The 17,620-nt window shown below is 36.2% G+C and overlaps 1 protein-coding gene across 1 annotated transcript in view; it reads left to right on the top strand.

The window, feature by feature from the left end:
* Positions 1-2,378: 2,378 nt before the first annotated feature.
* Positions 2,379-17,620, top strand: part of WDFY3 (WD repeat and FYVE domain containing 3) — a 316,134-nt gene continuing 300,892 nt past the window's right edge. Inside the window, exon 1 of the mRNA XM_051965853.1 lies at positions 2,379-2,805. Coding sequence (XP_051821813.1) covers positions 2,728-2,805 — 78 coding nt within the window. The 5' untranslated portion in view covers positions 2,379-2,727. The remainder of the gene's footprint in view (positions 2,806-17,620) is intronic.

Raw genomic sequence — 17,620 nt, 5'->3', positions numbered from 1 at the left:
GAAAAAATCAAAGATACTTATAGTCATATGAAAAAAATGTTCTAAATCACTATTGATTGGAGAAATGAAAATTAAAACAACTCTGATACATCATTCATACTATGGCTAGTATGACAGAAAAGGAAAATCATAAATGTTGGAGAGGATGTGAGAAAAACAGGGATACTAATACATTGCTATTAAGTGTTGTGAATTGACCTAACCATTCTAGGGAACAATTTGGAACTATGCTCAAAGGGCATGCATACTCTTTGATCAAGCAATACTACTCCTACAACTCAAAAGAAAGAAGGGAAAGACTTATATGTACAAATATATTTATGGCAACATTTTTTGTAATTGGAAATACCCAACAAATGAGTAAAGATTGAACAAATTATGGCATATCATTGTGATGGAATACTACTGTGCTATAAGAATGATGAGCAAGATGATTTCAGAAAAACCTGGAAAGCTTTACATGAACTAATGCAAAGAAAAAAAGAGGAGAACCAGGAGAACAGTGTACACAGTAACAGCAATATTGTAGAATAATTGTCTATAAATAACTTAGCTGTTCTCTGTAATACAATGATCCAAAATAATTCTTAAGGACTAATGATGAAAAATTCTATCTATCTCCAGAGAAAGCACTAATCAAGTCTGAATCAGATGGAAGCAGTTTTTTACTTTCTTTTTTTATTATTTACTTGGTTTGTTTGGTTTTGGTCTATTTTTTCTTTTGCAACATGGCTACTATGGAAATGCTCTGCATGACTCTACTGTATAATCTATATAAAATTTCTGATTTTTTCAAGGAAGGAGGGAGAGAATATGGAACTAATTTTTTTTAATGTTAAATTTTTTTGTTCACATGTAACTGAGGAAAAATTAAATAAAAAAAAACTTGTCTAGCATTTAAAGTTCTTTATAAGTTAAATATTTTTCCAGTTTTCATACATTTTACTATCTTCCACAAAATTACTCAAATGGTATACTCCATCTTTAATCTCCATATCTTTAACCTTAGAGTTCATAATGCTTGGAACAATCTGCCATCTTAGTTCTACTTTGTGCTTTTCTTATATTCTTTCAAGATTCATCTCAAATTCTACATTCTTCATGAATCCTTTCCCTGTCTTCATTTTTTTCTCCTTCCACCCTGACTACCTGCATTCCCCTATAAATTTCTATTTTCTCTACATATATCACATATGTACTTAATCATTTACGTGTTGTTTCCCTCATTAGAATATATCCTCCTTGTGGACAAGATTGTTGGTTTTTTTGCCTTTCTATTCCCAATGCTTAGCACAGTACCTGGCCTACAGTAAGTATTTAATAAATGCTTATTTTCTTACTGACTGATTGATTTTTTGCTCCCTGGTTTCAAAGAATACACTCAGATGTTTTCTGAGTCCAAAAGAACTTTTATAAGAGCCTCAAATCTGAACCTTTAACTGAAAAGTTGTTATTTTTGTAGTAAAATGTTGACTTTATCTTGGTAGTAGCTTTTTATATACCACCTCTTTAAAGGTAACTGGATACCTTCCATGTCAGACTTTTTATTCTCCTGAGGAGGTAAGGTGGTTTTTTTCCTTGGTAGTCACTTCCCCACAGTAGCAGGCACTATAATCCCCAAAGAGCTCACAGGCATAGTAGTCTATGTCAGCAATAGTGAACCTTGCAGTTACCTAGCAACATGAGAAAGTAAATCATCACAAATTGTTTCAATTCGACTTAGGCAAAGTGGCTACAAGGAAGGAAAAGGCAATTTGAACTTGCTTAATTTTCAGTAAAGTAAAAGCAGAAGTTTCTATTTCTCTTTGCGTATGGAAAACTTTAAAAAAAAATCACTCTAAAATGACAATTTTAAGACTGTACAGTGCAGGACAGGTGATTTGAATTACTGGGAGTATCCTCTCTATGATAATTATAGTTCTTTAACTCAACTTCCTTACCCCACCAAGGAACCAGTTTAAACTAGTCAACCTAGATGTTTCCCCTATTTACCAATCTTGACAGAACAAATATACAAAACTGGCAAAGTCCTAAATTTGTGTGTGTGTGTTAAACTAGTTTCTGACCAAACTGAGCCAACAACTCTGAAGTTGTCCTTTTGTGCTTCCTCCACATATATTAAAGAGTAAGACCTTTCAAAGCAATGAAAAAGACACAGCTCACTTTACATGCATAAGAAAAAAAAAGGGAGCAAAATCAGATTCTGCACATAGCCTTTAACTAGCAGAGTTGTAGTAGCTGCTGTGGAAATCAAGATAATGGCCAATCATAGCCATAGCACCTCTTTGCTACCCCAGCCAGAATGGAACTACTCAATTTCCTACTTCCTGCAAATTTCTCAGTTCCCGATAATAAGCAGTGGCTGGATGTAGGGGGTAGGTCAATGAGGATAGAAGATAGAGGACAGTTGTTGGCTCGCTTGAGAGAAATACTCATTGGTCAGAAACTAGTTTAACGCACAAAAAATTTAGGACTTTGCCAGTTTTGTATATTTGTTTTGTCAAGATTGGCAAATAGGGGATAGAAAGAACCCTTTCCCAACCTTGGGTTGAATCATCTTTGACAGTTGGATAGTAGTCTAGTGGTAGTAGAGAATGGGGAGTAATTGACAAAAAGTGTCAATCAGGGGATGGGGATAGGAATGGGGTTGAGGAGGGACAGGAATGGGAAATAAGAAAGGGAATGGGGAACATTGAAAGGGGTGGACGTTAGGATGGGGGGGTGGAGATGGTCATGGGGAATGGAAATAGGGACGGGAAAAAGCAAGAAGGGGAAGAAGAGGAAGGAGAAGCGAGGGTCAGGAAGGTGAGTTTCAAAGGGGAAGGGGGCGGGGTGGGGGAAAGACGTGAAACTAGAAAGGTCAAGCTCCGACTGGGAGGAGGACCCACCGCACTCTCAATCAGGCGAAAAGCGTCAGGGTGCGAAGGCACCCGGAGTACAGACGCGGGCGGAGGGGGGCAGGAGCGGGTGGTGGGGAGGGCAGAAGAGGAGTGAGTTGTGCGGTATAGCTCCAGCTCCTGCTGGTGCCTCTGCCCGCGGCTCGGGAGGAGCTGGAGCCGGAGCAGGAGGAGCAGGAGGAGCCGGAGGAGGGGAGAAGGGGAGGAGGGGAGGAGGGGCGGGAGGGCTACGGGAGGAGCCCGAGCCGCCGCCGCCGCCGCAGCAGCAGCAGCACAGCAGCAGCAGCAGCAAGAGGAGGAGGAGGAGGAGGAGGAAGAGGAGGAGGAAGAAAAAAGAGGAGAAGGAGGAGGTTTCCTAGCCAGCCTGCCAGCCTGCCTGCAGGAGGAGGAGGAGGAGGAGGAGAAGGAAAATTAAAGATGGCCACCGGCCGCTGCAGGAGACGGCTACAAGCCGTCACCCTCGGGGACTGTCCCTCAGGCCGACCTCGGCCTTGATGGAGAGGAGGCGCAGCGCGGGCAGCGCCGAGGTGGAGGCGGCGGCCGCAGGCACCGGGAGCCGGGCCCGAGGAGCCCGAGGCGGCGGCGGCTGGAGGCGGGGTGGTGGCCGAGGAGCAGGCGGCGGCATCGGCGGCATCGGCGGCGGCGCCATCGGCGGCATCGGCGGCGGCGCTTGAGCAGCTCCCTGGCCGGCCCGGCCGCCCGGGCCCGCGGACTCCCGAGCCTCGCTCGCCCGCCCTCGCGGTGAGTGTCAGCTGGAGCTGCTCCCGGACGCGGCAGGATGGCCTCGGCCCAGCGTCGCTGCTTGCGCCCGGGTGGCCGGACCGGGGCTGGGGCCGGGTGGGGCTTTCTCCGGGGACTGACGGGAGGACGCAGGGAGGCCGGACCGGCGGCCTTGGGAAAGACGGGGCTCCTCCGGGCTGGGGGGCGGCGGGCGGGTCCTCGGCCATCGCCCTGGGGCATTTACCTGCGGGATCCCCAGTACAATGGGCGACCGCCCTCCCAGTGACCGGGGCTGCCACTCCGAGCTAGTTGCGGCTGGGGCTTTAAACCGGACTTCCCGTCCTTTCTTGTGGGTTTAAGAGAATTTAAACAATTGCATTTTGTGGAAACGTGACCAAGAAGCAGACGAATAAACAAACATATTTTAGTGATTTTGCAAGATTGATTAGCTTCAGTTGATTACATATTACATTTTTTTTTTTTTGTAAAATCGCATACTTTTTATTTTCCTTATATAAGCTTAATCGCACATTTCCAGGTTGGTATTGCATCACAGATACAAAAATATTTGCTTTTGCACTCATACCTGATACACACTATTTGACTTAAAAAAGCTAGTCTAGATATGTATGCTCAGATTTACTACTAAAATTTGTCCTCTTTTGAAACCGTGATTTAAAGTTCTAGTTTTTATGGACATAAAAATGTTATTTAGATTAATTTACAAATTAGAATATTAACATTTTCTATTCTTTTCTTCCCTTCACCCCCTCTAATATATATATAGCCGTGGCATAAGGTTACTCTGAGGGCTTGGTACAAATTTGACCTCTCTGTGAGCCAATCACTGGCCTTGATGGATATTGTTATTTTTATATCATAGTTGTCTTTGAATAAATGGCATACCAAATTCTTTTGGTAACATTCTGTGTCTAGCTCTTTGACAATATAGATTCCTTTTACTGGAAATGATATTTCTCTGAATTGAAATTGAGTCCAGGTTTAAAATGTTCTAACTTTAAAATTTCTGCAAAAGTAAGTAATGAGAAAACATGATATTCTGACTTCTCAAAAATTGGTTGCAAAGATCAGTGAAAGGAAGACTAATGAATTCCTTCTGGTAGAAGTAATTAGAAGGCTTTCTTTCTTAGTGCCTTCCCTCTGAGATTATCTCCAATTTATGCTGCATTTATCTCTCTTGTACATAGTTTGTTTACATGTTTTCTCCCCCATTAAACTGAGCTCCTTGAGAACCGACTATTTTTGCCTTTCTTTGTATCTCCAGTGCTTAGCACAGTGCTTGGCACATATAAATACTTGTTGACTTGATTAGTCAAAAGGGAGAAAAATTAAGGACAAATGAGGTATTTACTCCTTTGTTTTGGATTTTCTTAGGGTATAAATGCCAATCATCAATTTTTTTTTTTTATGTTTAAGAGAAATTGGAATAGTACTAGATTGAGAATTTACTGATATATTGATCTATGGTTATCTTTTCTTAATTTATATATTGTAATTTAAAAAAACAGATATAATAAAACCAGTGATTGTTGTTGATTTTAATTAGTCTTAAAAATAATATTCATATAATCTTAAAACTTTACATTTGAAAAAGATTTTTCAGGTCATCTGGTCCAACTTCCCATACAATGCAGGAATCCCTATACTTTTTTGATTGGTGATTGAATACTTTTTGGTGACAGGAAGTTCACTATTTAACAAAATTGCCCTCACATTTCTAGATAATTTTAATTATTTGGAAATTCATTCTATGTGGAACTAGACTGTTTTTTTGTGATTGATATCATTGGTTTTAGTTCTGTTTCTACCTATATTGAAATTATCATTTATGAAGTGAAAATTGAAAATACAAAGATAGTATTGGTCAAATGGGTAATTTATAAATATAATTAGCAAATCCTAATTGTATCAATAAGTATCATTTTTGATTAGAGTTTCTTTTCCATAGAGTTCCACAAGTCAAGTAAACTCAAAATTATTATCTTGTTTTGGTCCTAGAAAATGTGGAAGTTCTTCAAGCCCCTCTACTTGTTTCCTTGGTTTCATCATCTTTGAAAGCTTACCCTTCAATCAATGCTTCTTTAACCCTAATTTACAACCTATGTTTAGTTACTGATTCCTTCTTTGCAGCATGTAAACACGTCCCTCTCTCCCTCAGCCTTTAAAAACCCTCCCTTTATCTTGCCATCTCCTCAAGTTGTTATATTATATGTCCTTACTTCTTTGCCTAGCTAAACTTGTAGAAAAAAAAGCTGTTTATACTCATTACTTCAAGTTTCTCACCTCAAATTTATTCCTCTTTGCTATCTGGCTTTTATTCACATTGCTTGACTCTTTCAAGTAAATGCTTGTAACCTTTCCAAGATGATTTTTTAATTGTTAAATCCAGTTGTCTTTTTCTTAGTTTTCATCCTTCTTGACAACTTTTGAAGCATGTCACTCTATTGCCTATCAATTTATTCTTGAATGCTCTCTCCTCTCTGGGTTTTTATGAAATTGTTTTTTCTTATTTGTTTTTTTCCTACCTGTCTGATCATTCCTTTTCAGGATTATTATCCATGCCATGCTACCTATACATGAGAAAATATTCAGCTCTTTGAGAATATGGATTATTCTTTGCATCCTTTGCCCAGCTCCTAGCACAAAGTAGACACTTTAAAAATGCTGATTAACTAGGCTTATTTCTTTTTTCTCTCTACACTCTTTTCTCTTGTTGATCATCAGTTCCCATGATTTTAGCTATTTCATTTTGTTGTAGATGCTCTTAAATTTGCATATCCAGTCTTCATCTTCTGTGAACTCTAGATCCATCTGCCTGCCAAACATCATAACTCATTTTTTCTTTTTGTAAATTTCTTCTTATTTCTCTCATAGGTACTACCATCCTGTGAGCTACTCTTGACTCTTGACTCTTTATCTTCTCCCTTTTGCCCCCCCCCCCCCCCCCCCACTGTTTTAGTTGATAATGAAATTCCATTGGTTTAGTCTTTTCAACATTTCTCTCAACTGACCTTCCTTTTACCCACCCTCTTCACAACTGTCCTGCATATAGCTGCTAAATTGATATTTATGTTGGCACTGGTGAGAACTCCTCCATTCTGGAGGCTTCAGTGGATCCCTATTGCTCCTAGGATGAACACAAAATCCTGTTAGGCTAGAGTCAAATTATGAAAGACTTTGAATGCTACTATTTACATACTTATTGCTTGGTACTCCCTCTCACACAGTTTTCTATCCAGTCAAACTGGCTTAGTTATTGTTGTTTGTCCTCATTCTTAAAGAGAACCAGTGACATTATAGAGTGACAAATTGATTCCTGGATGAATTGAATTTTAAGTGAACAAAGTCTCTAGCCTCATTCTCTTCCAGAATCCAGTGGTAAGACATACTCCCAGATAACTGGCAATGGTTTGGGATGCAGTGGGTGGCGTTGGCCTTTAATAATGTTGGTGAAAGAGGAAGGGTTCGAGGAAGGGGGAAGTCCGTCTTTTGATTTTTTTTTTTTTTAATAGACATACTTGAATACTTCCTTCCATTTCTGGGTTTTAGAATCCCTAACTTCCTTTTAAGCCTTAGCTCACCTCCTTTTAGGACTGTTCTTGATTCTTCCTCTTACTTTGCATGTATCCTACATTTTATGTTTTGTTCCTATTTATTTTATGGGTTTCATTTTCTTTTGAGGGTAAGGATTCCTATTTTTGTATTTGTACTCTTAATACCCAGCATAATGTTTGACACATAGTAGGTACTTGATAAATGCCTAATTTATTGACTGGTCATCATTCTCGATATCATTTGGTAAGCATTTTATCCACTATGTGGATCTCCCTTTCCTTTCCTCCAAGGGTTTAAATGCTAAATGTTTCTCTAGCATTTAACACAACTTGGCTATATTGGACAACTATTTAACCATTTTGCATCTTTTTATTTTTTGTAAATTGGGAATAGTACTTAGAATATTAACTTGAATTGTTATGAAGTTCAAATTAAGATAATATTTCTGTGAAAATGCTTTGGTAATATTAGAGCACACAAAAATGTTAGCTGCTATTTCTATTAATATTTTCTTTTTTCTTTCTTTCTTTGGTTGTTGTTGTTGTCAATTTGTTTCCCAATTTGAGAGATTAAAGCGTATATTGCTTTAATATCTTGTTATAAAACTAACCTTGTCAACTCACATTTTTAAATCATTCAGTGTTAATAGATTAGGTGTTTAAAAAAATACTGCTTTATTCAAAGATTTAATAATACAACTTGGATTTGGCAGAAATAAAATCTCAGGGTTTGGGGAATTTAAAAACTGTTCATATAATCTAGGTAGAATACAGAAAAATTTATCACAAGAAAATGTGAACTCTCTATCTGTCTTTCAGGAACCCTGACTAATTTTGTAATCTTGTGGAGGTCCTGTTACTCCTCTAAAGACTTGGGCATTTAAAGTTATCATTGAGATCCCTTCCAACCCTTCACATTTTTGTGGTTGGTCTCTCTGCTACTTTGTTAAACGAATCTTCTCATAAGTTATCAGTCACCTTTTTATAAAGCTGCTGAATCAGACTTCACTACATAATAATCTAGGTGTGAGGCAGCTTGGTATAATGGATAGAAGACTGGCTTTGGACCTAGGAACACTGGAGTTCAGATTCTGTCTTTGATGTGTGTGTGTGTGTGTGTGTGTGTGTGTGTGTGTGTGTGTGTGTGTATACACACACACACATTTATATATGTATACATACCACATGTGTGACCACAAACAGCCTTCTAAAACTAATTTGCAGATGAGTTGTTCATCTTCATTGTGGAAAACATTTCTACTTTAGAAAATTCCTACAAGGATAAGTTTGATAAGGATATGTTATTCAGTTTTCTCTGTCCCCTAGTCTTTTTCCCCCCACCCATTCACAACTCTCCCATTCTAATTTTGTCCCACAGAATATCTTGATTCATCTGTAAAAAGATTGTAAGATTCTGTTCATGGTGCTTTAATTATGTTTTTACCTTCACTTTTATTTCTTTAAATTCTCTTTCCATCTGTATTCCCTTGTGTGCTCTTAAAAAACCTTTCTTATATTGATCCTTTTGTTTTTATCCTGAAGGTCAGTAACTATCTGTCTGACTTTCTCTCACATAAATAACCTCTAAACATGAGGTAATTTATTTCATTACTTATCTTTCCTTTGTAATTATACTTATCTATCATTTTATGTTTCTGGTATTTGGGGTATTTGTAGATTAAATATAATGCTTGTCTTGTTTCCTCCTCTATAAAAATGCTTTTAATACTTCTCTTTTGTCAAATGCCATCTTCTTTATTGATTTTTATAATCTTGGGTGTGCTATGTCTGTCAAGCTTGGTGCTTAAATTTCTTTGCTTTTCAGAATATGCTCTTCTATTCCTTTCTGAGTACATGTAGAATAATTTTGCATAATGCTAATTTCTACTTTAAAATATTTGCTGTCTATAATCTGCTTATAAAATTTGTTGTTTGTCATCAGAATTGTTCAAGTTAAGCACTGTACATCTTGGGAGTTTGAAATGGAGGGTTTTTAAAAAACCAAACCAAACCAAACCAAACCCTGGAAGTGATGTCTAGATCCTTTTGATTGATGCTGTGCTTTCTGTATTCAGAAGTTCTGGAGATTGTGCTCCTGTTATTTCTTACGTTATAGTGTTTAGGCTTTTTGATTGGTCATATTCTCTTTAGAGATCTTTAATCCTTAAGTCGTTTTTGTGTATCCTGTCTTCAAGGTCAATGAATTTGATTCCTCACATTCTCAATTCCTATCTTCAATCTGCCTCCCCTGCTTCTTCCATATCCAATCTGACTGAGGTCTGTTGATTTTACCTTTGTAGCACTGCCACCCACTCTGGTAGCCTGCTGGTGGGTCTGCCTCTTATTATTTTCTCTCTATCTAGTCTGTCTGCTGCTCAGCTGCCCAAGTGATCTTCAGTTGCATGTCTGACCATGTCATCTCTGAGTCTCCTGCGTACACAATGTTTTCTCATGGAGCTTTTCACCTAGGGACCAGTCCAGACAGAAAGCAGTAGTTTCCTTTCTTTTCCCCTCCTCATGTGACTGGGCATATGCCTGCTACTTTTTGTGGCAGTATGAGGGAATATTGGGGGGGGGGGTTAGAATGTTAGAGGGAATCCCTGATGGGTCCTAGATCAAGATTAGCTTGTATAACTCCTTTCTAGAAATATGGAGGGTAGTGGGGGAGGAGTGCTGAATGGGCACTTTATTGAAGTTCTCTCTTTTCCTGTGAATTCAGCTGTTCTTGCTATACATCTGACACATAACTTTTCATTGTGGGGAAGGGGAAAAATTTGATAGTTTGGATTGGGAAAAATTAAATCTGACATCTTGTTGTTCACATCACTTGGAATAGAAATAAATTATTAAGCTAAGAACCTTGGCTGAATTTTAAAATTTCTGAATGACAGTTATATGCCATGTTGTTTCTTTTATACGTGTGGATTAAACCTTCCCAGTCAATTTTAACAGAACATTAGGTTGAGAATAGTATCCTTCTGTAGATGAGAATATTCATAATTCTTATTCATATACTTTATAATAATGTAAATAAATGTAAATTGATGGATGTGTTAACCATTTCTGTGAGAGTGTTTGATGGTGGTTTTAATAATATGAACTTAACAAATATAAAACTATCACTATATCCTTTTATTGGGCAGGTTAGAGTGAGGAAGATCTGATTTGAAATCCATCCTCAGACAATAATTGTGAGACATTGGAAAGTCACATTATAACTATTATCTGTTTCAGTTTCCTCCTCTGTAAAATGGGGCTAATAATATTGCCTACCTTCCAGTGTTGTTTTGAGGATAAAATGGGAAAATAATTATAAAGTGATTAGCATAATGCTGGACACATAGTAAGTAGTGTATATGTATTAGCTATTATTAGCTATTACCTGCACTACATCACTTTGACATTTAACTGTGCAGTAAATGTTAATAAATGCTTAATTTATTGATTGGTCATCATTTTCGATATCATTTCATAAGCATTTCATCCACTATGGTTCTCCCTTTCCTTTCCTCCAAGGGTCTAAATGCTAAATGATTCTATAGCATATAACACAATTTGGCTATATTGGACAACTATTTAACTATTTAATTTATATGTTAAGATCTGTCAAAGATGAGAGTTCAGACAGTGAGCTAACCTTGTACTTTAGAGATCAGGTTTTAATTCTCACTTCTGACACTAGTGTCAGAACTATATGCCTGTGACCATGGAGGTATTACTTTGAAATTAAAATAATAATTATTGTATAATCCTGATCCTCCCAGAACTACTGTGGGGAAAGCATTTGTAAACCATTAAAAAACTCTATTATAAATTTGACTTGTTAACTTTATTCCTAAATAGGTCTACAGTTACTTTATAAGATAATAGCAATTCTATGTACATATGAGTTGTATAATTTAAAACTTTGGTAATGTCTTTTGTAGTCATCAAAAAACTAAATGGGGCAATGGGACTGCAAACATATTTACTATATCAGTAAAGTCTTGTATGGTAGTTTGTTTAGTAAAAATATTAGTAGCTAAAAAGAAAATGGAGTAATCGTAAAACTTTGGAAAAGAATGATTTTTTAAAAAACTAATCTTCAGATTTTTAAAAGTTATTTTTAAGTGACACACCTATATCTATACTTTTCAGTGTTTGGAAAGTTTTCATTTTGTAGTTACTTTCTAAATGTATATTTGCTTTACAAATACTTCTTTAAGCAGGAAATGTATAAAAGTTTCTTGTTTTCATGCTGTCAGATTTTATCAGTGTAGTAATTCTTAATGACATTCAGAAGTACTAATTAAAATTTTTTTCTCAGGAAACAAGTGAATCAATATATATTCAGATTGCAATGATTTTAATATTTCAAAATATCAGTGTTTTGTGGTAGCATATGGAATTGCCAAAAATGAGATTCAGAATTCAGAATATAATCTCATTATTTACATGTGAGTAAGTTGTAAACAAATTTGTCATGCCTTGTAAGCTTAAAGGCAGCTTTTTTTCCCCAAAGAAAATTCTAGAATTTTTTTTAAATCCTGATTATGAAGGGAAAAGGGTATATTTCTGGTATATTTGTCATATCATAAATTTAAATTCATATAACAATTTCTTCATCTCTAAAATGAGAACATTAGACTAGATGATCTCTAAGGAAGCTTAAAATTCCATTTTGCACTTCTTTTTAAAATACTGTTCTGTTCCTTTTGATTCCCCTTCTATTATTTCATAAGATTTTATTTTTATTGTTATTGGGTTATCCTAGTGGCAAAAATGAAGTATTTGGTTCAGAAACTACAATATATTAGTTGACTACAGAGTATAACAAAATTGGATATTTTATCTACCTCACTGTATGTGTGTGTAAATATCTGTGGATATCACAGGTGCACATAAAATACTAATACTGTTTGTCTTGATCATGGTTTCTTGATTGGATTTTCTAGCTTAGAAGATGGATTCTTTTCTCTACGTCTGTCCTAGAGAATTCACTGGTTATTAAGGCCAGAACCCCTGATCAAAGCTTTAGCCTGATTGTCTTAACACTAGTCCCCTTCTTAGCTCACTAGATTTGGAGCTTCCTGGATCCTGTGCAGACTTCCTGGTTTTAGAGCTCATAGAATTGCAGTCAGAGTCATAGGGGAACTAGACTGTTAGAGCCCAAAACATCCCAGAAGCGGGACAAGATGCTGAGGTCATCTTTGTCTTTGTTGTTTTGAAGTGTACTTAAGTCTCAGCACCTTGTTTTTATTGGTGATGCTCTGTGGGATTCCCATTGTGGTTGGCTAACTTAGACCTTCTGGTTTTCAGACAGTATTTCATGATGGTAGGGGATGTGTGCATCTGTGTGTAAGTATGTGTGTGTGTGTGTGTGTGTGTGTGTGTAATTAATAATCTGGAATTTCTTCAGATTGCTGAATTTTTCAGTAACCATTTGTGAAGAGCTCCTTGGTTTATTTCTTTACCAGTATAAAACTTTACGCTCTGCTGAATGAATAAAACTGACTTTCTGTGATTTTTCTCTAGTTTTACTTATGAATTTTGATGTAGTGAAGAGTATATTTGTAGCTCTATATAAATCTGGCCTTTATATTGGAGGGTATTATATTTAAAAACTACTAACATTTTAATATGTTTAGTGTTTGAAGGACTCCTAGGTGAAAAAGGAATTTCAGAGCTAGCTTTCAATTAGCATGAAATGCTTACCATATAGTAGGCACTGGGATTACTTACCTTCGACTAGGTTTTACAACCTTTGGACTAATAATTATATATAAAGGTATACAAAGTGATTTCAAGAGAGAGAATACTGTCAACTGGAGGAATTTGGGGAAAGTCTGGGGTATATAGTTGTACTTAAACTGTGCCTAGAAGGAAGAAATGAAAAGGGAATGTACTTCTTGCTGGGTATGGGTATATTGTTTATGGAGAATGGCTTGCTGGTCATTTTGACTATATAAAAATGAATAACATGAAATAAAATTCGAAATGGAAAGGCAGCCACCAATTACATTTTTATATTGCGTTATTCTTTAGCAGGGGTCCTCAACCTATGGGTGCGGGCCAGATGCAACAGCTGAAGACATTTATCCCCTTCACCCAGGGCTATGAAATTTCTTTATTTAAAGGCCCACAAAACAAAGTTTTTGTTTTTACTATAATCCGGCCCTCCAACAGTCTGAGGGACAGTGAACTGGCCCCCTATTTCAAAAGTTTGAGGACCCCTGCTTTAAATCATTAATTATTGTGTTATTTCCCTAGTGGTGATTTGTGATGATGATAATAAACATTTGTGATATTAAGATTCACATATGAGTTCTTTTGTGAGTCTGGCAAACTTATTTAAAAGCCTGGCATTTCTGTTTGTAATGGAAATAGTAGTATCTGCTGGAAGATAGATGATTTTTACACAATAAAAATCATATTTTAGATCTCAGAGTTAGCTTCTGCTCTTATATAGTAAGTATACTTAAGATATATTGCCTCAGCTAACATTTTCTAACTGACATATCATTAGTAAGCTCCAGCCCTGACCCAATTTGGATCCCAAATTACCCATTCCCAACTGCCTAGGAGAATGTTATCTTTTATCCTATGTAATGGCAGCACCAAGTGCCTCCTTATCTTTTTTATCTAATGATTTCTTAGAACCAATTGACATTAATCATGTATTCCTGATTGTACTGAGAGAACATAAACAACTTCATATTGATAGAAGGGGGAAATTTTTTTTTATAAAGAAAAAGCTGCCATATAATTGCTGGATGATGTATATGTGAAACTACATGAATGTAATCCAAAAACAAGCTGCTGTTTTGGTTTATTGTTACTTGACTTACCAGATAATTGTAACATTGCTATTTGGATTTTCGTTGTCTTATTTATTTATTTATTTTAGAAAAATCTCACTTGAATTAGATGAATTAGCATTGATATGATTTTTCCAAAAAGTATACCTTAGATAATGAGCTTCCTCATTACATCTAATAAGCTTTTCTAAAGAGCATTTTGTTTTGCTTATATGCTCTTGCATATAAGAGCATTCTTGTTAAATTGTTTATTTAAACAAATTATTCTTTACATTGGATTTAATTTTTATTTTCTAAATGATTTGTTAATAAGATGATTTGCTACATCTGACTTTAAACTGACACTGTATAACATGCTAAACTCCAGATTTGCAAAGATCCAAATTTGCAGGTTGGGCAAATTACATGATGCTGGACTTTAGAGTGAATTGCTGGGCAACTCACTTATCTTGTTTGCCTCAGTAATAAAATGGGGATATTAACTCAGAGTTGTTGTGAGGATCAGTTTGTAATATTTTTATAGCTGTGTGGGTGCTCTATAGTGCCTGCTGCATAGTTGAAGCTATATAGTAATTGTAATTATTATTATAATTATTATTATCCAAAAGAAGGTTTTTAACTCCCTTGGTTTATATTACACAGTAGATTTAAATGGTATGGGCATTTTAGTTACTCTTTGTGTGTATGTGTGTGTGTGTGTGTGTGTGTGTGTGTAATTACTTTCTAGAGAAGTTGAATTCACTAGAGAACTTCAATTCTCCAACATTGGCTGTCTTCATCTTTTATTATCTTTGCAAAATTTTTGGGACTATGGTGAAACCATTTTTTGAATGCATTTTTCATAATATTAGTGATGTGGAGCAATCTTTTATATGGCTAATAGTTTGTAATTCATTTGAAAATTATTGTTAGCTTTTGGCTATAGTTAAACTTTCTTATAAAAAAACTTGCAGGTATTTGTAATCTATGATTGAAATAGGGATTATGATGATAAAGTAAAACATTTAAAATACTTTTTTTAGATTGATATTTCTAAGCTTCTAAAGCACTCAGCTATTTTTGTACATCTTTATTACAGCCAGTCTATTCTCAAGCATGTATTTTTGCTTGTTTGAATTTGCTAGATGAATAACCAATAACCTCTTGAATTGTTGTCACAATAATTACCACCACAAATGAACTAGTTGTTATCCTTTAAAGTAAATTGTTTCAAAGCAATTTTAAGATTTATGAATGAGAGCTTAATTTTAGAACTATTTATGAGATTGATAAACATTGTAGTTACTATTTGTTCACATTTAACAACCTAATGAGTACATCAGCAGCTTTTCTGGCCCAAGTGCCACAGGTAGAATACAGCAACATTTGAAAATAAAGCTCTTAAGTAATAGGAGATAAAGAGTAGAGTGAAATGCTGGGGGTTGGAGGGAACAGTCCAAATGATAGTATTAAAATATATTTTATTTTTAATGTTTGACAATTCCTTGGCATATTAAGTGTTTATTTTGTGCTAATACATGGTGATGGGTTCTGAGCCTCCAGGGGACAGTGATATATTTACAGGGAGTGTAACTTTGAAACTTATCTTGAACATCCAAATGCCCTTTCCTGGGTTTGCTTCAGTGTCATTGCTAGTACCAAGAAGGAAGTTGAAGAAGAATAAAGTGGTTCTGCTGATTCAACTTTTGATCTCCTTCTTGCGTGCATCTGAATGGGTACTGCTTCAAATAACATCTGTCTGAGATGCAGGTCAAATCTGTCTCTGGTGACACCTCCATGAACCTTTCCTGATCCCCCCAAATATGTTGTGTGGTAGAGTAGTATCCACTCCATGCTTTATGGATATCCTCATTAATCTTTAGTTTTTATATTTCCATGATATAATCTAATTCAGTACAATTCACAAATGTTTATAAAATGAGTATTTCTGTATTCAGAAATCACAAGGAAAGGCTTGTAGAAATTAAATGCATATAAAAGAAACCTATAAATTGCAGGCACCATTTCATTTCAATTCAATAAATATTTATTAAATTTCTACTTTTATGAGCTCCTTTTCTAAGCAATAGAGATTTTAAAAGTCTTTACCCTCAAGGAGCTTGTAATCTAGTGGGGCCAGATAATACATAAAAGGAAATTGGAAAGCTAAGGGGCTGGGAATGGGAAAAATGAGCAGGGGTACTTGTTATGGAGGCATTATGTTACATGTAGTCAACACCAAATAGCTGCTGATGGAAAATGGACAGTGACCTATAAAATTCACATTTGAGAGTTCTGTAAAAGAAGTTTTTGGGAGGAATTTGATTTTTTTTCCATCAATGCTCTATTTGGAGGAGAGAGGTAAGGCATTTCTAAATATACTACACTACCTTTTATTTTATATATTTTTCAGCTTTATTGCACATTGTTTCTCTCCATGAATTCTGTACTACTGCCATATTGGTCTTCTTGCCTTCTTTTTGTACTTCTTGTGATATGACTCCATTTTCCCCAGTTATGCCTTTGCACTGGCTATCTCTTAGGATCTTTGATTTCTTTTACTATTCAGCTCAAGTACCACCTTTTACAGCAGCTCTTTCCTGGTTCCTACCATCTGTTAGGGCCTTCCTCCAATGTTCCCAGTTTTACTTCTATTTTGTCTAATATGAATATATTGTTTCCTTTGGAATATAAACTTTGATCTGAGATGAGGATCTGTTTGCTTTTGACTTTGTATTCATGTTATCTACCACAAGACCTGGCATGTAGTAGGTATTTCATAAATGCTTATTGGTTGTTGTATAAAGAGAATAGAAGAATAATAGGGTAAAATTGGAGTAGAGAAAAAATTGATATAGCATTATTCCACCTTAGGTTTGTATTTACTGATACCATGAGTGTTGATGTTTGAACTAAGCTGAATTTGGGCAGCATTTTAGAAACAGTTCCCTATTTTATAAGCATTTGACTTCATCCATACTCGGCTTAAGTGCTGAGGAAACTTTGAGTCACATAGGACATGCCGTACTAACAAAAAAGTGATGTTCTCATTGCTTCCTGCTTTCTTTTCCATGGAGGCTTAAGCTCAAATCTTAGTCATTAGAGGAATTAGGAACGCCTTTTTATGTCCTTGTTGTAGATTACATAATTACCAGAGTAGTTTGGCCCTTTGTATTATGGTGGGCTACAGAAGGGTTTCCAGAAATGACTTTGAAAATGATAAAATAGGGACTAGAATCCTGTATGTGGGAAATGTGAAGAACCTCCATTACTGAATTGTCTTTCAGAGGTCTCCCTGTCCAGTGTGTTGTGATTGAGCAGTGTGGGATTGGAATACATGAGTGCTTTTTACTCTGCAGGTGAGAGTATCTTGTAGGTCAGAAGCTTGATATCACTATACTATTATATAATTTAAATCAGAGAGATTGTCAGGTCTCTAAATTGCATAATGGCAGGACCAGTTCTAGAGCTGCAGAGTCCTGGTCAAAAGATGTTGCTCATTTTGCTACTCGGTTTGTCTTTGGGGTATAACTTATGCTATTAGAAGCTTTATCCAGTGGCAGAGCAGGCAGAATACATTCATTCAGTATCTTTTAAAGAGCTTCACACAAGAGAAATTAATAAGAGCTCACATTTTTTATAGCATGTTACC

The sequence above is a fragment of the Antechinus flavipes genome, chromosome 6 (genome assembly GCF_016432865.1).
Source record: "Antechinus flavipes isolate AdamAnt ecotype Samford, QLD, Australia chromosome 6, AdamAnt_v2, whole genome shotgun sequence".
Lineage (NCBI taxonomy): Eukaryota > Metazoa > Chordata > Mammalia > Dasyuromorphia > Dasyuridae > Antechinus > Antechinus flavipes.
The sequence above is the reverse complement of the archived record's forward strand: the minus strand, read 5'-3'. Positions and strand labels throughout refer to the sequence as shown.